Source organism: Lagenorhynchus albirostris, chromosome 17 (genome assembly GCF_949774975.1).
Source record: "Lagenorhynchus albirostris chromosome 17, mLagAlb1.1, whole genome shotgun sequence".
NCBI classification, from domain to species: domain Eukaryota; kingdom Metazoa; phylum Chordata; class Mammalia; order Artiodactyla; family Delphinidae; genus Lagenorhynchus; species Lagenorhynchus albirostris.
The window spans coordinates 51628331-51650981 of NC_083111.1; the positions used below are offsets into that span (position 1 = coordinate 51628331).

Consider the following 22651-nt stretch of genomic DNA (forward strand, 5'->3'; position numbering starts at 1 on the left):
AAAGTAATTATAGTATGATACCCACTTGAGAAGTCACACGTGAGAACCATTTCTTTATAGTCGTAATTTGTAAATTATGGGTATTTGAAATAGGTGTTTAGTGCTATAAATTTCCCTCTATGTACTGTTTTAACTGAATCCACAGTCTTGATATGTTGTATTTTCATTTTCTTTCAGTTCATAATACTTTCTCTTTATTTCTTTTTTGGCCCATGGAATATTTAGAAGTTTCTTAGTTTCCAAATATTTGGTATTTTTCAAGATATCTTTCTGTTACTGATTTCTAATGTTTTTCCATGTGGTTAGAGAACATACTACTATTTGTAGGCTTAACGTTTAATGGTGCAGAATGTATTATATCTTGATATGTGTTACATGTGCACTTGGAAAGAATGTGTATTCTGCTGTTGTTGGGAGAAATAGTTTATAAATGTCAATTAAATCAAGTTGAGTGTTACTATTGATCTTCTGTCTTTTTGTTCTATCAATTATTGACAGAAGGATGTTGAAATACCTCTATAATTGTGGATTTGTCTATTTCCCCTTCTAGTTCTATCAGTTTTTTTGTGTGTATTTTGAAACTGTGGTTAGGTATAAAAATGTTTTGGATTCTTATATTGTCTTGATGAATGGACTTGTTTAATTATGAAAGACTATTCTTGGTAAAACTCTTTGCTATGAAATCTGCTTTGATGGATACAAATGTAGTCACTTAGCTTCTGTTCAGTTAGTGTTAACTTGATTTATCTCTTCCATTTTTTTACTTTGAGACTGTGTCTTACACTTAAAGTGGGTTTCCATAGTTTACTTCAGAACTCACTCTTTGTGTCATACACTCTATGGGTTTTGAGAAATGTATGATGACATGTATCCACTATTACAGTATCATGCAAAATACTTGCATTGTCTCCCAAATCCTCTGTGCTCTGTCTGTTCATCCATCCCTTCCTCTGGACCCCTGGAAACTACTGATCTTTTTTCTGTCTCCATAGTTTTGCCTTTTACAGAGTGTCATGCAGTTAGAATCATAAAGTATTATTGAATGATTTCAGAGTGGTTTCTTTCACTTATCAGTATGCATTTAAGAGCCTTCCATATCTTTCATGGCTTGACAGCTCATTTGTTTTTATCGCTGTGGATGTACAGTACAACATTCACCTACTGAAGGGCATCTTGGTTGCTTCCAAGTTTGGACACTTATGAAGATAGCTGCTATAAACATTAATATGCAGGTTTTGTATACGTTTTTATTTCCTTTGGTTGAATACTAAGACATGTGATTGTTAGATCGTGTGGTAAGACTGTGTTTAGCTCTGTTGGAAACTATCAAACTGCCTTCCAAAAGTGGCTGTGTTATTTTCCATTCCTGCCAGCAGTCACTGAGAGTTGCTGTTTCTCCACATCCTCACCAGCGTTCACCGTGGTCAGTGTTTTAGATTTTAGTTATGCTTGTTGGTCTTTAGTGGTAACTCATTTAATTTGCATTTCCCTAATGACTTATGATACTGAGCATCTTTTCATTTGCTTATTTGCTATTCATATAGCTTTGGTATTTTCTTTACTTTTTAAAGATATTTTCACTGGGCATAGAATTTTAGGTTGACAGGGTTTCTTTTCCTTTCAGAACTTTAAAGATGTTTCTTTCAAATCTCTACTGTTTTCTGGCTTGCACTGTTTCTGAAGAGAAGTCTTCTATTACTTTTGTATTTGGTGTGCTGTATAAAATATATATTTTTCTTTGCATTTAAGATGATGTCTTTATCACTGATTTTGAGCAAGTTGATTTTTTTTTAATTTTATTGTTTTTTTTTAACATATATATTCTTTTTTAAATTCTTTTCCCATTTAGGTTATTACAGAATATTGAGCAGAGTTCCCTGTGGCATACAATGTTGGTTATCTATTTTAAATATAGTACAGATCACTTCCAAACTCCCAGTCTATCCCTCCCTCCCCACCTTTCCCCCCTGGTAACCATAAGTTTGTTCTCTATGTCTGTGAGTCTGTTCTGTTTTGTAAATAAGTTCATTTGTATCTTTTTTTTTTTTTAGATTCCACATACAAGCAATATATATTTGTCTTTCTCTGTCTGACTCACTTCACTTAGTATGATAATATCCTGGTCCATCCATGTTGCTGCAGACGGCATTATTTCATTCTTTTTAATGGCTGAGTAATATTGCATTGTATATATGTACCACATCTTCTTTATCCATTCATCTGTTGATGCACATTTAGGTTGCTTCCATGTCTTGGCTGTTGTAAACAGTGCTGCAGTGATCATTGGAGTGCTGCATGTATCTTTTCAAACCATGTTTTTCTCCAGATATATGCCCAGTAGTGGGATTGCTAGATCATATAGTAGTTCTGTTTTTACTTTTTTAAGGAACCTCCATACTGTTCTCCATAGTGCCAATTTACATTCCCACCAACAGTGTAGGAGGGTTCCCTTTTCTCCATACCCTCTCCAGCATTTACTGTTTGTAGATTTTTTTGATGATGGCCATTCTGACTGGTGTGAGGAGATATCTCACTGTAGTTTTGATTTGCATTTCTCTAATAATTAGCAATGTTGAGCATCTTTTCACGTGCCTTTGGCCATCTCTATGTCTTCTTTGGAGAAATGTCTGTTTAGGTCTTCTGCCCATTTTTTGATTGGATTGTTTGTTTTTTTGATATTGTTGAGCAGTTTAATTATGATGTGCCTTGGTGTGTGTTTCATATTTGTTTTCCTTGGGGTTCGTTCAGCTTCTTGGATCTGTAGGTTTATAGTTTTCATCAAATTTGAAAAAATTTTGGCCATATTTCTTCAAATGTTTTTTCTCCCCCATTCTCTCCTCTTCTTTGGAAACTCCAGTTATGCATATTTTAGGTTGCTTGATGATGTGCTTCATAGCTTACTGATACTCTGCTCTTTTTTTTCCTCCCTCTCCATTTTGGACAATTTCAATTGCTGTATCTTGAAGTTCAGTAATTAATTTTTCTGCCAAATCTAATCTGGTATTCTATCCAGTGTATTTTTCACCTCTAAGTTTAAACTGGGTCGCTTATATCTTCCACATCCCTACTTAACACGCAAAATCTTTCTTCTATATTCTTGAATACATGGACTATAGTTAAAATAATTGTTTTAATGTCTTTTTCTACCAATTCTTTTCTCTCTTCCACTTTCGGGTTTGTTTCAGTTAATTGATTTTTGTTATTGCTGTGAGCCATATTTTCCTGTTTGTTTGCATGCCTAGTAATTTTTAATTGGATACCAGATATTATGGATTTTATCTTGTTGGGTGCTGGATATTTTTGTATTTCTATACATATTCTTGCGCATTTTTCTGTGACATGGTTGTTTCTTGGAAACAGCTTCATCCTATCATGGCTTGCTTTTAAGTTTTGTTAGGCATGACCAGAGCAGCTTTTAAGTCTAGCTAGTTTTCCCCTTACTGAGATAATACCCTTCTGAGTATTGAGGTGCTGTAAATTACAAGGGTTTTTGCTCTGGTTGGTGAGAACACAAACTATTTCTGACTCTGTGGACTCTAGGGATTGTTTTCTCAGCTTCTTTTGAGTGCTTTTTTTCTCATCCTTGGATAGCTGCTTTCGCACAGGTGGCAATCAGTCCTCAGCTGGAACCTTGGAAAAGAATCCTCTGTAGATCTCCAAAGCTTTCTCAGTAGGGAGTGTTCTCTCCTTTCCTGTCTCTGTCTGTGGCCAGGAAACTCCACCCAGTGTGCTGGGGCATTTGTAGATCTCATCTTATTTGTTTCCCCTTATTCAGCATTATAGTATCGGAAAAGAGTTATTTCATGTACTTTATGTGTTTTAGTAGTTTTAGGCAGAATTAGTTCTTGGCTAGAAGCAAAATTTTAGTTGGAAGTATTTGAATAACAATTTTGTTTAAGAATCAAAGGAAAGATAAAGTCATTGGCAGGGTTAGGAATGGCTTGCACTGGTATTCTTGAAACATAATCTCTTGTAAGAAAGTAAGCAGGAAAAGATGCTTTCTCATACAAGTCATCTTCTTTCTTCTTCTTACAGGTTGATTGTAGTAAAGATTATTTATATAAAATTATGGAAATTTATCAACAATTATTGTAATGGTTAAATTACTGTGGACTTAAGACTGAAAAAGAAATCAGTACAAGCTTTTATTTCTCCTGGGATGAGTTCCCTCATAATCTTTTATCTTTTAGTATTTACAGAAATATTGAAATATAAGTGGTAACTTTTCTTTTAGAAATAGACTTTATTTTCTAATAGAAATAATTCCTTCTTGGAAGATTAGTCAAGTAATTGCACATAAGGAATTGGAAGTTACTAATACTAAAGGGAAGTAGGTGCTTAAAGTTTCTGAAGGTCATGTGGATTAAGATATGGTAATTGGAAGTCTCTTACTTACAGTATGTTCTTGCTCCTGAAAATATGTCTACATTTATGAAACAGTATTTAAAAAGAATGAAGTGTTAATGGTTTAGTATGAGTTTATGATTTCAGATTTGATCTTGGGCAAATGAATTTGAGAGGCTAATTTCTAAAGAGATTTTTGTGAATTTTGTGTTGTAATGTTTCTCATGGCCGTCTCTTTTGATTTATGGAGACACCTGACATCTCACAGAATACCTCAAAGAGCTCCAGCTAAAGGCAGAGGGAAAGAAGCTTGGAGAATATATCAGTGCATCCTTCAGTAGTAGCAAATAAGGGTGAATTCCTGGAATATAACACTAGCAGATTAATCATTCCAGTGTTAAGCTATAGGGCTTCAAGCCCCTTGTAATCCAAGTAGTAGAAGTACGGTTTTGAGAGACCTTTCAAATGGTTTCTATAATTACACTACTAAGATTATAGTATTCATGTGTATAGTGAATTAAAGTATTATTATTACGCTGGGCCTTTTCTATAATACCTAGTAATCATTGTCTTTAATGAAAATCCTTTAAAGCAAAAGATGTAGTGTTATGCCAGTGAACCAAATATTATATCATCATTTAAAACTAATGCTCAGATGAAATTTATGAAATCAAGAATGACCTGAAGTCTTTCAGAGAACCTGAAGTTTGCTTTCCTTAATCCTTACTGATTGTTTGGTTTCATTTCTCAAATAACTTGCTTGTAGATGTGGTGAGATAGAGGAAGGTATTAAAGATTGGAAATCTTTCAGCTTTTTTATATTGTATATACTCTATTCTTGATTATTTATTTCTTGGATTATCCCTGGCAGTTGTAAATGTCCCTGCAACATATTTTATCATCACTCATTGATTTCCGTTGGCATGTGATCCAGGAATACATAATGTATATGAATCTGTTTAAAATATTGATCAAAGGGTGGGATAGGGAGGGTGGGAGGGAAACGCAAAAGGGAGGGGGTATGGGGTTATATGTATACATATAGCTGATTCACTTTGTTATACAGCAGAAACTAACACAACATGGTAAAGCAATTATACTCCAATAAAGATATTAAAAAACAATAAAATAAAATATTGATCAAAAGATGATTAGGCTATGGTTTACATAAAGTTCCTCCTTATTTAGGAGGTCCATGGTCTGAACTAAAAGAAATACTAGTCAGAGTTTGAGATTGATTCCCTTTCCTCCACCAAAATGCACACACACACACGTATTCTTCTCTCCAGTATTGCATGCAGTTACTGTAAATAATAAGCGTATTTTATAATCTCGAACATTGGCAATAACTTTTTTGTTTGTTTGTTTTGTTTTGTTTTGTTTTTTCCTAGCAATTTATTTTTTTATTTATTTATTTTTTTAATTTTTTTTTTTTTTACATCTTTATTGGGGTATAATTGCTTTACAATGGTGTGTTAGTTTCTGCTTTATAACAAAGTGAATCAGTCATACATAAACATATGTTCCCATATGTCTTCCCTGTTGCGTCTCCCTCCCTCCCACCCTCCCCATCCCACCCCTCCAGGCTGTCACAAAGCACCGAGCCAATATCCCTGTGCCATGCAGCTGCTTCCCACTAGCTATCTACCTTACTGCGTTTGTTAGTGTGTATATGCCCATGACTCTCTTTTCATTTGTGATTGGGTGACCCTTTTTAGTAGGATTTTTCTTTTTATTTTTTTGTTTCTAAAGTTAGTGTCTGTCATAACTTAAGTTTTACATTCTTAAAGTTAAATCAGATAAATTCACAGAGCTGAATATGGACTTGGAAGGAGGGTGTGATACCAAATCAAGCAATATTTAAGTTTTTCTATTGGTATCTTCAGAAAAAAAAGACAACTTTGAAGTAATTATTTGGTTTAGTTTTAAAATTCTGTCTGGCTCTTTATTTTTATTCTTACAGGATGTAGTGGAATGGGAGTTTGAAAATGGGATTAAGAAAGAATGTACATAACTGAATAACTTTACTGTACAGCAAAAATTAACACAACATTGTAAAGTAACTATACTTCAATAAAAATAAATAAAATAAATAGGATTAAGGAATATTTGGTACTTGAGTTGAAGTGATTATTGTTTGTAACTCAGATGTGAAAAGATTGTAGTAAAAAGCATGGACTGCTTGGATTTTGGATCTTGGTCCTGCCACTTATTAGTTAGCTATGTTATTTATTATTTAGGACAAATTGCCTAGCCTCTCTCAATTTTAATTTCCCCACCTGTATTCTCATCTCAGAGCTATAATTGAACAGTAATATATATAAATGAACAATAATATATATAAAGCATGATACATACAAAGCATTCAAGAAACATTAGCTAATATTAGTGGGATCAGCTTCTTACGTACTTCTGTTTGCTCATTTGTAAGATGAGAGGGTTGGACTCTTTATATTTGTATCACTATTTGTATAAATATATTTAAAATTTCATCGCTTTTCATGATTAAAATAATTACTGTATGCCTTAGAAGTAATCTAATCTAATTAATTTTACAGATGAAGAAACAACCCCAGAGGCTTTGCTTGCCAGAGGTCACATAACTAGGCAGTAGCAGAATCGAGTGAAATGGAGATTTTTTTTAAAGATATTTTAAACAGATTATACTATTTTCCTTTTATAATGGATTGAGTTATCAGCACATTATTTATTAAACCTGCAGTGTGTGCATGAAACTATTGATACCTGTAGTGACGGAAGAACACAGGAGGCTGTATGCAAGTTAATGTAAAACATGGCTCATGCCTTGAAGGACTTTACAATCCTTCTTATATTACTGAAGTTATCTTGCTGATATAACTCAGCGTTTTACTGAGGCTGCAAATTTTAATTCCTGTCTTGATTGATTGAAGGTGAATATGATATTCTTTGTATTTTGCCTCTGCTAACAAGGAGAATTTACTGGGAAAATTTGGGTGTTATTAAAAACATTTTCATGAGAATGCCATAGTGCTTGACTATACTACTTTTATATGTGGTAGGTGGCCTAACATTGGAAATAAAAATACCTAGAATAATTTTGAAAATATAAACTTTGAAGTTTAAACATTATTTTCTTTTTTCATCTTAGGGCACAGTCAGCGGTGTGTTGCTAGTTACACCAAATAATATTATGTTTGATCCACATAAAACTGACCCCTTGGTTCAAGAGAATGGCTGTGAGGAATATGGCATCATGTGTCCAATGGAAGAGGTGATGTCAGCTGCAATGTACAAAGAAATTTTCGATAGCAAAATAAAGGAATCCTTACCCATGTAAGAGTGATATTTATACTCCTTTGCAATTTTATTTCATCTAGATAGTTGACCCTGGTCTAATAACTCTGAAGTATTTTTTAATAGTTTTATTATAGCTGCTTTTCATTTTATCATTAATGAAACAGAAATTATATGTAGTATTGAAAAGATTATTCTTACTGCACTAGGTTAGGAATTGTTTTAGATTTATATTTGTATATTTGGTCAGAGAACCTGATATTTAAAAGTAACCTATAGTACTCATTTAATTCAATGTTTACCAGCCCATTTTATTCAGGTAAATTCAAATTATTTTTATTAGTAATTTAAGGTAATATAAGTAATCAAGGGTAGCTTTCAAATTTTCCTTAGAAGAGCCTGAAGAGTTGGGTGTGGGGTTTGGGGGAGGTCACATGAGCAAAGACCTGACATTAATAAAGCCAGAGCAGCTTTGTCATTTATTGATTTATATGTTTGCACCCTTCTCTCAGAATAGTATAAAACACAGGGAAGAAGACCCACAGATTGCACAAATTTAAAGAGTTAACCTTGGAATATACTGGTTAGGGAATTTGTGTGTTTCAGGTAACATAGATGTGAGGCTACAGGTCAGCATAGCCTTTGAAAGTAATGTGTTTAACTAAAGGAATAACAAAGAAAAGGGAAGGATAAGAAATAAAAGGAGAAGAAAATAAAAGACAGGTATACAAACAAAGGAAGGGAAGGACAAAAGAAGAAAATTGATATGTAATAGAAAAGAACTCCCCCATTCCTCCATACATGACTTTGTCAACAGTTTAAAAACTGGCTTCACTTTAACCGATACTGAGATTTCTATCCCTATAATAGCCCACAGGGATGATAATGGTTGTTTTAAAATTAACCCCTGTGAGACAGAACTACTTACAAAAGAGACGGAGAGCAAATTATTTTTGTTTCTGAGGCAGACTACATGAATTGTTAGAATACCTGTGGTAGAATAAAATCTTTTATTTAAACAGTCTCCATTATAATGGCCCCCCAGTAGATACTGTTTTGGCTTGGTAAACTCATCCTTAGAGGTGCAGATTATTCCTAGGATTGCCTCTACTGTTAGCTATTTAATATATCATCATCCAAAATCAGTCTCAGCAAGTAAGGATTATTGTGGCAGGTGGAGGGGTAAGACAAAGGTGAAGGAGTGAAGGATTAGATTAAAAGAGAAACAAGAAGAGTATATGTATGTATATGTTGCCAGTCATTGGTGAGATCCATTTTATCTTGCCCTGCTTTTCCATTTGTATTAGGGTACTTTGGGATTCTATTATGCTGAATGATCCATAACTATTCTACACAGATGCTATAGGGCCCTTCCTCTTGTAAATCACTGTTTTATCATTCACAACATCACCTGGAAAGACCATCTGTTTGCTCCAAACCTTTAAAAAAGTTACTCCAAAAGAAATATCTTTCAATGCTGCCTTATGAATTGATTAAAAACAATATTTGGCAACAACTCAGATAATGTCATGTATGGTAAAAATGAGGTGTAAGATTTGATTGGTTTTCTTCTGTCTTACACTGCTTGGGAAGTTAAATGCAAAGGTATTGTTCAGGACTATACTGAGCAATAGCAGCATCATTGACATAAAAAAATAAGGTTACAACACTTATCTAAATCTATATACTGTTAGGTTTACTTGACTTTATCTGATACCTAAGGGTCTTATTAAATCTACAGGTACAGTTTCTCAAAACTTTTGCCAAGTTCCAAGACCCTATATATGCAGTTTTAGGGGCTCACCAGTAGATGACACTATTACACATTTAATAACAGATTAGATGCTTACATACATTTCTTAAGGTGAATCACTCAGTACAAGGGAAGCAGAGATAGGAACTGGACTTCAACTAATTAATACTTTTTTAAAAATAAATTTTACCTATCCTATGCACAATGAAAATTATGCATATCATTATAAAAAATATCAAGTACTAGAATAAGAGGAACAGGGTTACCCAACTTCACCATCCAGAGGTAGCCAATAAATTGTGTGTCGGCTTACTTCCAGTCTTTCCTATTCTCAGACTTGCATAAATGTTCATACTTTTTCCAAAGAACTCATGCAATTTCCGTTTATCAGAAACTACTTTTAGCCATCATTTTGAGTTGCTGACTTGCATTTCATGTAGTGTTTACACTGTCTCCTTCCAGAACTTACTGTCTAACCATTGAACATTAGTGCTTGCATATACAAATGCCATTAAACATGGAAATCTAGAAGTAATGATGAACCATTCAGCTAGCTAATATCTAACCTCTAAGCACTTTTGCCTCAGTTCTATTCAGGTTGGTTTTTAACTTTGCACTTGAGTTATTTATTTTAGTTTAATTTCTATTTAAATGTAAATAAGCACTGTGTGTGTGTGTGTGTGTGTGTGTGTGTGTGTGTGTGTGTGTGTGTAATATCAGTGTATTTTTATTTTATTAAGACATTTAAAATTTTAATCAAATTTTATTTGCATATTTCATCAGTGAATAAATTTTAGTTTAGAATTATAGCTTCACCCAGAACTTGTATCTTCAACTTCTCTTCAGGTAGATCAATTCAGGAAATCTTACACTGATATTTCCCAGATCTTAAGCAATTGATGCAAAACTTGACTTAATTACATGGTCTATAGGAATCAATCAAATTTTTGATATGCTGTTAAGAGATGTATGCTACACCCTTTTAGGAAAGCCTTTTTAGTGATATTAATTCAGTGTTAAGTTTGTGGGAAATAAAATTCTACAATTTAAAAAGTAATAACTTTAAATTTTGTTTACTGACAGAGAGATAGATCAGTTATCAGGAAGGGACTTCTGCCATTTGAAGAAAATGACAAGAAGTAATACTGATGAAATAGACTCAAGAATTCGCGATGCAGGTAATGATAGTGCCAGCACTGCTCCTAGGAGCACCGAGGAGTCTCTTTCTGAAGATGTGTTCACGGAATCAGAACTCTCTCCTATACGAGAGGAGCTTATTTCTTCAGATGAGCTGCGACAAGATAAATCATCTGGTGCGTCATCAGAATCTGTGCAAACCATCAGTCAGAGTGGAGGAGAATGTTTGACAGTCATAACAGAGGCTGCTAGTACTCCTGACCACTTAAAATCCGATTCTGGACATACTACCAATGAAGTTGGGACTCTTTCCCTTAAAACTGATTTAAATAATCTTGAAATGGCTACTAAGGAAGGAGATCAGACTACAGATAATCTTCAAGAAATCTCAGGTCCTAAAGAACAAAGCACAGGTATAAAAGGTAATGCAGACCAGGATTTTCTTCTTAATGAGAATTCATTACACCATGAAGAAGGTGAAAAAGAAAGTATGCCCTGTGGGGAAGCAATAGAATTAAAACAAAAGCCAATTGTCAACAAAGGAAAACAAGGAAAGGAACAAAATCAGGACTCAGAGACTGAGGTAGAAGAGCTACGGAAACTCTGGAAAACCCATACAATGCAACAAACTAAACAGCAAAGGGAAAATATTCAACAGGTGTCACAAAAAGAAATTAAGCATAAAATAGCAACAACCAATATAGAAGGTAAGTGTTAAGGAATATATAAAGTTAGTTTATCTTATTGCATATTGTCTCCGTCTTTCCTCACTGACTCAAAAGCTACTGTACCTTAGGCCACTCTGAAGGATGATCTAGTAGCCCTTGACTGATGTTTCTCTGGGGACAAGTACATAGTCTCTGGTTTCTCCTGTCTTTTCTTATCCCACAGTGGGTTGTACACATAATGGGAATCTTTTCCACCATGTTTAAACATTCCTCACACACTGCATTCTGTCTTTAAACAATTTATTTCTTGAAAGTGCTCACAAGTTCCATAATACCTCTGATTTCTCCATTTCTCTTTTAGTTCTTGATATGTTTTATCATTAAAATACCTTTTAAAATTTCATATATAATATCCTAATTGCAATTTGCAATTGCCGAAGTTGTAATCCCATCATTTTTAAAAAGTGCAATTAGACATAAAAATCTATTTCTGAAATTCTTTCAAGTATCCACAAGTTCCATCATTGTCTGATTAAATGTTTTCCTTTAAAAAGCAGTACTAAGGATAAATTAAAACACCATTTTGTTTTTTCATACTATTTACTTATGAAAATTATAGTAATAGTTTGTCTTTTATTTCTAATATACAGTGCTTCCACTCAGTACATTATGGGCTAAAAGGTGTATAACTCAAGTATCTTAGCTAACATGTCTCATATTCTATTGGAGTATTGATTCTAGATTAATCAATACTAGATTTCAGTCTTTTTAATTAAAAAATTTTAATTGTTAAAATATACATAAAATAGAAATTACCAGTTTAACCATTTTTAATGTAAAATTTAGTGGCATTAAGTACGTTCAACATTGTTGTACAACCATCGCCACCATCCATTTCCAGAACTTTTTCATCTTCCTGAACTGAAACTCTGTACCCATTAAACAGTAACTTCCATTCTCTTCTCCCTACAGTCCCTGACAACCACCATTCTACGTTTTGTCTCTGTGAATTTGTATCTCTACCCTATGTACCTCATATAAGTGGAATTATACCATATTTTCCCTTTTGTGTGTGGCTTATTTCCCTTAGCATAATGCCTTCAAGTTTCATCTGTGTTGTACCGTGTCAGAAATTTCTTCCTATTTAAAACTGAGTAATATTCTACTGTACACAGCACATTTTCTTTATATGTTCATTTGTTGATGGACATTTGGGTTGTTTCCACCTTTTGGCCGTTGTGAATAATGCTGCTATGAACATTGGTGTACAAATAATCTGTTCGATTTCATTCTTTCAATTTTTTGGATATATACCAGAAGTGGATTTGCTGGATCCTATGGTAATTCTGTGTTTAATTTTTTGATGAACCATTGAGCTGTTTTCCACAGTGGCTGCACCATTTTACATTCCTACCAGCAACACACAAAGGTTTGATTCAGTTTTTAAAAACACTGAATTTTCTTTGCATTGTCTAATTTAGGTATACTGAAGACCTAAGAATTATATTCAGTAGATGTTAAGGAATTCATTTACTCAAAGCAAGTTCTATAAAAGATTGAATATTTTTTCTTTTGTAATTTTTTTCTTTATTCAGAGCTAATGAATGTTCATTAAAGAACATTTGACAAATGTAGGAAGTTTTTAGAAAATTTATAAAAATTACTTTGAGTTCATCACCTAGAAAAGATCATTGTTAATATTTGGTGTATTTATCTTTGATCTTTAGTGTGTATGTGTATATACATACACACAGACACATACAATTTTGCTAGTTTTTGTATGTATCTTTACTTACATGTATTTTTCATATAAAATCAGGATTGTATGTAGTGTTGTTTCTTGCTTTTTTTTACTTAGTATATTATGTAATAAACATTTTCCCATGTCATTATACAGTTGACCTTTGAACGACTCAGGAGTTAAGGGGTGACACACACCCCTCTCCCACATTCGAAAATCTATGTGTAAGTTTACAGTCAGCCCTCCATATCTGTGGTTCTGCATACATGGATTCAACCAACCATGTATTGTAGTGTTATAGTATGTATTATTTGAAGGATATCTGCATATAAGTGGACCTGTGCAGTTCAAACCCGTGTTGTTCAAGGGTCAACTTGAATCCATGTAATTCTTTCATGGTTTTTAATGGCCCTGTAATTTAGCCATTTCTGTATTAAGACATTCAGTTGTTATTAACAATTCATATTATTAAGATATTTCTTGGATGTTTTAAAGAATGCTGGCATAAATATCTTTATTTGATATATTTGTGTCTGATAGTTCTTATATTTTGAAACTTTGAAAAAGATAAAATGAGGCATTTCCGTTTGACCCAATAATATAGTAGACTACTTTTATTTTATTGGGTTTGTTTGGGTGCAGGGTTTGATGGGAGGGACATCCCATTATGACAAAATACTAAAAGGAGAAAAATTGGTAAATAGTTTAGATAGGTATTCCTGGATTGTTACCGTTTGGTTTCTTCTTTTTGTACCTGTGTATGGAGGGGGGACAAGAAACTTAGTTTTAAGTAACTAATTTTAAGTAACTTGAGATCCTATAATAGGGAAATATTTAAAGTTTCTGATCTTTAGTGACTTTATAATATCATAAAACTTATAAAACTGTAAATATATAAATATAAAAATGTACAAATATAATTGTGGGAAGAATGGTAAAAGTTCACTCTTTTAACCTGATGCAAATGTTGGGGCTTAGATAGATGATGTACCTTGTGCAGTATTACACAGAAAAAAAGCCATGACTAGTACCCAGATCTCCTGACTATAACTAAGTGCTTTTTCTTCACAGTATGCCACCTTCGTAAGCTAATTAATGTCTAGATTGCTGAATTGAACCATGTTGTCAGACTCTCAGTGTGTCATATGTCAGCATCTGTGGTTGGACGGGTTAGAGATAATTCAGGCTGTCCAAACTAATGGCTGAATCTAGCATATTGTTTTTATCACACCTTCATGTGCATATAAAAGCTTCACAAGATTTTTTACTAAATTTTTGTCTGTAATAACCATATTACAGTAAACCTTTGAAAATTCTACAGACTTATTTAGATATTGTTCTAGAAGGCTGATAAAGAACATGCAGAAAATTGCACATGTGTATGTGATACTTTAGTGCGGGTGTCACAAACAGAAATTTGCCAACAGTTCCTGGATCTTCTGCCTTTTCCCTAACGCTTAGACGTAACGTCAGCTCATACTTTGCCTATTAGTTCATTAGTCCTGCTGTACTTGTCACTTTGCCTCTGATGGGAAAAAATACAAGCTACTTAAGAGAATTCAGTAAGTTGATGTTTTATTCTGTAATTATTCGTCAGAAGTTTGGAGATAAGCATTACTTAATCTAAATTATTTTAAATCATTCAAGCATGGTGTATGAGAATTGAATAAACACTGTTTGTGTCTCAATTCTAGGTTCTGCACTTTTAAAAGAAAAGAGGAGGGATCGATTACATAAGTTCTTATGTCTCAGAGTTGGAAAACCTATGAGGAAAACATTTGTATCTCAAGCAAGTGCAACGATGCAACAGTATGCACAGAGAGATAAGAAACATGAATATTGGTTTGCTGTGCCACAAGAAAGGTAAAACAACAACAGAATCTTCAAAACGTTATTGAGATTCCTTGAACTGAAATTACTTTGTATACTACATCCCACCAGTAGCAAAGTATTGAAATAGTTTATGATTAAAACCTGACATTAAATCTATTCAAAATCGTTTAGCTCCTCTTTTACACTCTTTAATTTACCCCATTTCTAATTTTAGTCCCTTTCATGGTTTGATGCAAAAAAGGTGAACATATACCTAGTTTTAGTAGTAAAGAAACTTACTTAAAATGTCTTAAATCAAGAAGGTTCATCAAAATACTAACTGGTACAGCCCCTACCTCAAGGCAGGTAATGATGTATAATTTCCTTCTTAAAAATTTCATCAAATGCTTACTGAATGCCTACTATAGAATACATAGCACTAAATTAGCTACTAAAAGGATGTGGTCCTCAAACTATTTTTTATACACAGTAAAATTTTTCATCTTAAGTTTAAGCAATTCTAAAGGATGTCTGTCATCACTGCATTGTAAATATTGACATTTTAAGTTAAAACTTGCATTTATACTTTAAATATACTCAGTAGGATCTAAACATTGTTAACAGTTTGCCCTCTACCATTATCCATTTAAACACCACTTGAATGTGCTCTTTAACAGTTAAAATTTGCATCATTACTTTTTCTCTTTGAATTTGTATTTCAATTATACCTCCTCATAGAATCTTATTCTAAGGTACTATATTTTTATTCCCTTTTACATTTTTTGCAACAAATTACCTATACTTACACATTTATCTGTATGTGTGTGTGTGTGTGTGTGTACTGGAATTACATTTATTTAAAAATTTTGTGATTATTGTCAAAAGAGTAAAGGGTCTAAGGCCTACCCTACCTTGCTAACAAGTTGGCCTGCCTCAGTTTAATGCATGCTGGCAGAAAACAGGGTCAGTCACAGCAGCAGTCACAGTATCAGCACTTGTATGAGTTCTTTGAGCTTCAGTCCCCACAGTTGGATGTGAAGAAAGCCAAGTGACAGCTACATGTGCCATGGGTTATGTTAAAGAAGAGGAACCATAAGTTTTGGGAACTTAAACCTTTTATAATATACAGTAAGCATGGTGACCCTTTGCTCCAGAGTAAGGTACTATTTCTGCCTTCTAAAACTATGCTATGCTTTGTTTCCTGTTCTAACATACTTGAAAAGGTAGTGCTGAACAAAGATACACAATGCCTCTGCTCACAATACATGTGGAAATCAAAGAGAAAATTGTCTATCAACAACTGCATTATTCCAAATGTTAATTAAACACAAGAAAATTTTATCATTACAATTATTACTAATAAACAGCTCATCAAAGCAACATAAATTATAAATTGTCATAATTATTACATATAAAAAAGTAAAATATAGGAAATGCCTTAATAAAATATTTAGGGCTTTCCTCCAATTAGTTTATGTATCCATTGATGAATATTGTTCATTGAAATGATGAGACAGGATTCAGCCCCTCAGTTCTACCCCCTCCCTTTTTTCTTTTTATTACAAGTATTGAGAAGCTTTGTTCATAAAAAACTCTATGAAAATTTTTATTATAATAATGTCAATTCTTTAAACATGTTTCTGTTTATATTCCAAAATTACTTACGTTTCATCAAAATTATTTTCAGTGACCATTAGTGAACAACTTCATTAAAAACTCCTCCAGTTTTATGGAAATCAGTGAATTAGAAACCACCTGATATGCCAAAGGACTTGTTATCCAGTCTTTTAAAACTTTTCCCCATCTCAGTACCAACTTTGGGCAACGAGGAAGTTTTTACGGTTTATGGCATGTAAAATTCTGGATGACTGATGATAGTGCCTTAGTGAAAGCAGAGAACAGGCAATCTGTAAGATGTCTTGACCACACTGTTCTCAGGCAGCTTAGTATAAGATTAACATATGGAAGCAGAATATAAGATTACTTCCCTTAGGACTATCTTATGTGTCTGTGTACCTCTTGGAAAGTCTTTATATGTTGCTCTGAAGACTGTTGCTTTCAGGAATATAATAATAAAATTCTTCTCTCTCCCCCCTCACCTAAATATACAGTACAGTCTGTGCATTCAACAAACTGTGATTAGAATAATTTAAAAATATGGTATGATTTGCATAATTCATGAGTACATGAAAGGCAAAGAGCCAGATACTCAGATCTGCCAACGATACCAAGATGATTACAATGAAATATTCAACCCTATTATATCTTTAGTTAAAAATAATGTAAGGATTTGTTTTTCTCATTACTGTTGGTTTTATTTTAATTTTTGCATGGAATTTTCCATTTTAATGTTGTCCTTGCACCTTGGCTAATGTTCATTAAAAATTAGTTTTATTAGAATTTTGAACTGTATTGTATCTAAGTAATTTATGAAAAAACAATTGCTTGTTTTCATAGAGACAGATTATCTGAAAGATGATACTTAATTCCTTTTTTTTTTTTTACATCTTTATCGGAGTATAATTGCTTTACAATGGTGTGTTAGTTTCTGCTTTATAACAAAGTGAATCAGTTATACATATACATATGTTCCCATATCTCTTTCCTCTTGCGTCTCCCTCCCTCCCACCCTCCCTATCCCACCCCTCTAGGTGGTCACAAAGCACCGAGCTGATCTCCCTGTGCTATGCGGCTGCTTCCCACTAGCTATCTATTTTACATTTGGTAGTGTATATATGTCCATGCCCCTCTCTCGCTTTGTCACAGCTCACCCTTCCCCCTCCCCATATCCTCAAGTCCGTTCTCTAGTAGGTCTGTGTCTTTATTCCTGTCTTACCCCTAGGTTCTTCATGACATTTTTTTTCTTAAATTGCATATATGTGCATTAGCATACAGTATTTGTCTTTCTCTTTCTGACTTACTTCACTCTGTATGACAGACTCTAGATCCATCCACCTCATTACAAATAGCTCAATTTCGTTTCTTTTTATGGCTGAGTAATATTCCATTGTATATATGTGCCACATCTTCTTTATCCATTCATCCGATAATGGGCACTTACGTTGTTTCCATCTCCGGGCTATTGTAAATAGAGCTGCAATGAACATTTTGGTACATGACTCTTTTTGAATTATGGTTTTCTCAAGGTATATGCCCAGTAGTGGGATTGCTGGGTCATATGGTAGTTCTATTTGTAATTTTTTAAGGAACCTCCATACTGTTCTCCATAGTGGCTGTATCAATTCACATTCCCACCAGCAGTGCAAGAGTGTTCCCTTTTCTCCACACCCTCTCCAGCATTTATTGTTTCTAGATTTTTTGATGATGGCCATTCTGACCGGTGTTAGATGATATCTCACTGTAGTTTTGGTTTGCATTTCTCTAATGATTAATGATGTTGAGCATTCTTTCATGTGTTTGTTGGCAGTCTGTATATCTTCTTTGGAGAAATGTCTATTTAGGTCTTCTGCCCATTTTTGGATTGGGTTGTTTGTTTTTTTGATATTGAGCTATACCTTTTTAAAGTGTTAGTTGCCACATAAGAAATGACATTATTAAAAAATTTTATTAACTTAGAAACAATTTCCAGAACAGTGGTTATTGATTAGTATGTGCTAGTGGAGAGTTTTATAATCACTTTTCAATTATCCATGCTAATTACAGCCAACAAAACATACATATTTGAAAGGTGTTGCTGACCCTCAAATAACGTTTATCAGGGATTTAGGCTTTACTCTAGTAAACAAAATGGAAAAGGGGAACAAGAGAGTTAAAAGGTTGGATCATCCCTGAACCAATAATACACTGAATGTTCCTGGTATTTAAAAGTTAAACATATGTTTGTTGGCAGTCTGTATATCTTCTTTGGAGAAATGTCTGTTTAGGTCTTCTGCCCATTTTTGGATTGGGTTGTTGTTTTTTTGTTATTGAGCTGCATGAGCTGCTTGTAAATTAATCCTTTGTCAGTTGCTTCATTTGCAAATATTTTCTCCCATTCTGAGGGTTGTCTTTTGGTCTTGTTTATGGTTTCCTTTACTGTGCAAAAGCTTTGAAGTTTCATTAGGTCCCATTTGTTTATTTTTGTTTTTATTTCCATTTCTCTAGGAGGTGGGTCAAAAAGGATCTTGCTGTGATTTATGTCATAGAGTGTTCTGCCTATGTTTTCCTCTAAGAGTTTGATAGTTTCTGGCCAACAAACACATGAAAGAATGCTCAACATCATTAATAATTAGAGAAATGCAAATCAAAACTACAATGAGACATCATCTCACACCAGTCAGAATGGCCATCATCAAAAAATCTAGAAACAATAAATGCTGGAGAGGGTGTGGAGAAAAGGGAACACTCTTGCACTGCTGGTGGGAATGTGAATTGGTACAGCCACTATGGAGAACAGTATGGAGGTTCCTTAAAAAACAACCAATAGAACTACCATATGACGCAGCAATCCCACTACTGGGCATATACCCTGAGAAAACCATAATTCAAAAAGAGTCATGTACCAAAATGTTCATTGCAACTCTATATTTACAATAGCCCGGAGATGGAAACAACCTAACCTAAGTGCCCATCATCGGATGAATGGATAAAGAAGATGTGGCACATATATACAATGGAATGTTAGCCATAAAAAGAAACGAAATAGAGCTATTTGTAATGAGGTGGATGGACCTAGAGTCTGTCATACAGAGTGAAGTAAGTCAGAAAGAGAGCGACAAATACCGTATGCTAACACATATATATGGAATTTAAGGAAAAAAATGTCATGAAGAACCTAGGGATAAGACAGGAATAAAGACACAGACCTACTAGAGAACGGACTTGAGGATATGGGGAGGGGGAAGGGTGAGCTGTGACAAAGCGAGAGAGAGGCATGGACATATATACACTACCAAACGTAAGGTAGATAGCTAGTAGGAAGCAGCCGCATAGCACAGGGATATCAGCTTGGTGCTTTGTGACCGCCTGGAGGGGTGGGATAGGGAGGGTGGGAGGGAGGGAGACACAAGAGGGAAGAGATATGGGAACATATGTATATGTATAACTGATTCACTTTGTTATAAAGCAGAAACTAACACACCATTGTAAAGCAATTATACCCCAATAAAGATGTTAAAAAAAAGAAAAAATCTCTAGACCACAAAAAAAATAATAAAAATAAAAAAATAAATGTTAAACATACTAAATTTCTATTAACTTGGAGAAAATCTGTATAATGTCCAGGTTTTAAAATAGGTAATTAGTTAGTTGTTCACTTATATTTTATATAATTAGATCATTGTGTAAATGAGGTCAAAATGGTGGGTTCAGTTTTCCTTCCCATTACTAAGTTTCTTTAAAGAAAAGAAACATTACTGTGGACAGCATCTGAGCATGTCAAAACCATGCTAGAGAAAATCCTAATGTAGTTTTCTCAGAGCTTGACAGAACACAGCCAAAAAATTTTAAGTTAATGTCTTCCTGGTAGTGGGCTTTGTTTTATTTTTAAATAAAGCATGGTATATATTTTGTATATTTTAAGTCTTCATGTTTTGTGAAAATATTTAACAAATATAGTTTTTAAACTCTAGCTAACAGCACAGAATACTAGGTCTATTATTAATAATCGCTTGTTCTAACAGGACAGACCACTTGTATGCCTTCTTCATTCAGTGGAGTCCAGAAATATATGCAGAAGATACTGGTGAATATACCAGAGAACCTGGATTTATAGTAGTAAAAAAGATTGAAGAATCGGAAACAAATGAGGATTCTACTAATGAAGCAGCAGCTAGAGAATGGGAGGTAAGGGGAAAAATGTGAAGATTTCATTTATCTTTTTGCTTTGTGTGAATTTATAGTTTTATAGTAGTTACAGGCAAAGTGCAAGTGATCTTTGTACAAAAGAGTAATTTTTTAAAGGTTCACTGTCCATGTATATACATGTTTATTGAATAAATCTGATTAGTAACTTTGGTTTATTCCTATTTGTCATTTTCCTTTTCCTTTAAAATACTAGAGAAGCAACGTATAGCAATACAATGCCTTTTATTGAGTGAACTTTAGAATAATATTAACTGCTGTTATACTAATTTTCATAAAATACTTATTTCAGATCTGATTTGTTTTGTTTTGTTTTGTTTTGTTTCTGATTTGTTTTAATGTTTGTTTAATGTCTCCTGCATGGAGGCAGTACAGCAGTTATTTAACTCATTCATGCAAATTAGCACTCCTTTCTCATAAGCTCATAAAGCATTATCTTGACATCAGTTTAGCAGTAGTGCTAGGGAAATAAGCTGATGCTAATTTTACTAAGTAATGAAAGTTTTATGTGCTCAAATTTACTGAGCTTGTGTAAATGATCAGATTAACACTAATCAACTTTTTATAACCCCTCTTAGATCCATCTTTTAATATTACATATTATGTTTTTACATGCTTTGTCTTGTGGGATTGATAGGGTGGGTGACAGTATCCAGTTTCTCTCTTGTTATGGTTGCCTGGATTAATCTCTTTGTGCGTTAGAAAATACAAAGCAGATGCTAAAATGTGATAATAAACTGAATCAAATTTTGTTATCCATGTGGTGTTAATGTTTGCAGTTGTTTATGTGATGAATGTATTGTGTATGTACTTAACATGTATAATGATTGAAGGTATACATGGCATGTCTTTTGTTCAAAATGCAAACCTGATTTTGTATGTGCCTAAGTCCATTCTGTGGTATATGCAGCATCAGTTTCTACTGTGACTACAACATAATGGAGGAAAAGAGTTTAACATATTCTGAGCATTTATTTTGAGTTATTTTAATATTTAAACCAACATTATTAATCATCTTACCAGCTTTATTCACAATAGGCACAAACTGGAAACAACCTGAATGCCTAACAGCAGGAGATTGGATAAATAAATTTCAGAATTTTATATAATTCCAAATAATATAGCAATAAAAAGGTTCTATTGGTAACAACAACATGGATGAGTCTCAAAGATAATAGTTTAATAAAAGAAGCCAAGCCAGACATAAAAGACTATATACTGTATAATTCCATTTACATAAAATTCATAAGGGCAAAACTAGTCAAAAGTCCACCAGACTACCTGTTTCTGGGAGTTTGGCTTGGCAAAGGGCAGGAGGGAACTTTATATAGAGTACTGGAGATGGTCTGTATTTTATTCTTGGTGATGATTTACATGGGTGTTCACATGTACAAAATAATCCCTATGTATTTAAAATTAGCTTTAGGATACTTTTAAAATAGCCCAGGTGATCAAAGGTAGTAACAATAGAAGGTAGAGTGGAAGGGGATAAAATAAAGTTTTTTAAAAATGTATTACCTAGCTAATAAGACAGGATTTAATGACAATTAGGTAATGGTGAAGTTTCTAACTTGGGTGGCAAGGTGGATGGCAATATTTTCAATCAAGTAAGGGAGTTGAGAGTTTTCTCTCCTTTGGGATTGGAATACTTAACTTTGGAAATAATAGACTTTTATTATTATTTTTTTGAGTATTGACATTTTGATTCAAAGGAACTGCCTCAGTTCTTGTGGAAGACTCTTCAGGTTATGATTTCTAAAGAAAAAAAAGGTCCCCTCACTTGTTTTCAACTAGAATTGATTCAAATAAAAAGAAGATGGATGATAAAAAATTTAATTTTAAAAACTTTCTTTGCTGCCTTGTCTAGAAACATTTTGTTGCGCTATCTAATATAGTAGCCACTGTTGACATGTGGCTATCGAGTACTTGAAACGTGGCTAATGCAACTAAGGAATTGAAGTTTTAATTCTATTTACTTTTAAATAATTTAAATGTAAAAACCGATACTTGATTCAGTATTGGATGACGTTTAAATATGTTTGGAACAACTTGGATATATGAATCTATTCTTTCAACTATAAATTTCATGAAATCTAAATATGATCTAAGTAAGTTCAG

The 22651-nt window shown here is 33.5% G+C and overlaps 1 protein-coding gene across 6 annotated transcripts in view; it reads left to right on the forward strand.

Annotated features, from left to right (window-relative positions):
* Window positions 1–22651, forward strand: part of OXR1 (oxidation resistance 1) — a 375079-nt gene that overhangs the window by 310241 nt on the left and 42187 nt on the right. For all 6 annotated transcript variants that reach the window (XM_060127554.1, XM_060127556.1, XM_060127558.1 and 3 more), the window contains 4 exons: window positions 7475–7659; window positions 10457–11217; window positions 14614–14782; window positions 20353–20515. In XM_060127554.1, the coding sequence (XP_059983537.1) occupies window positions 7475–7659; window positions 10457–11217; window positions 14614–14782; window positions 20353–20515 (1278 nt within the window). The remainder of the gene's footprint in view (window positions 1–7474; window positions 7660–10456; window positions 11218–14613; window positions 14783–20352; window positions 20516–22651) is intronic.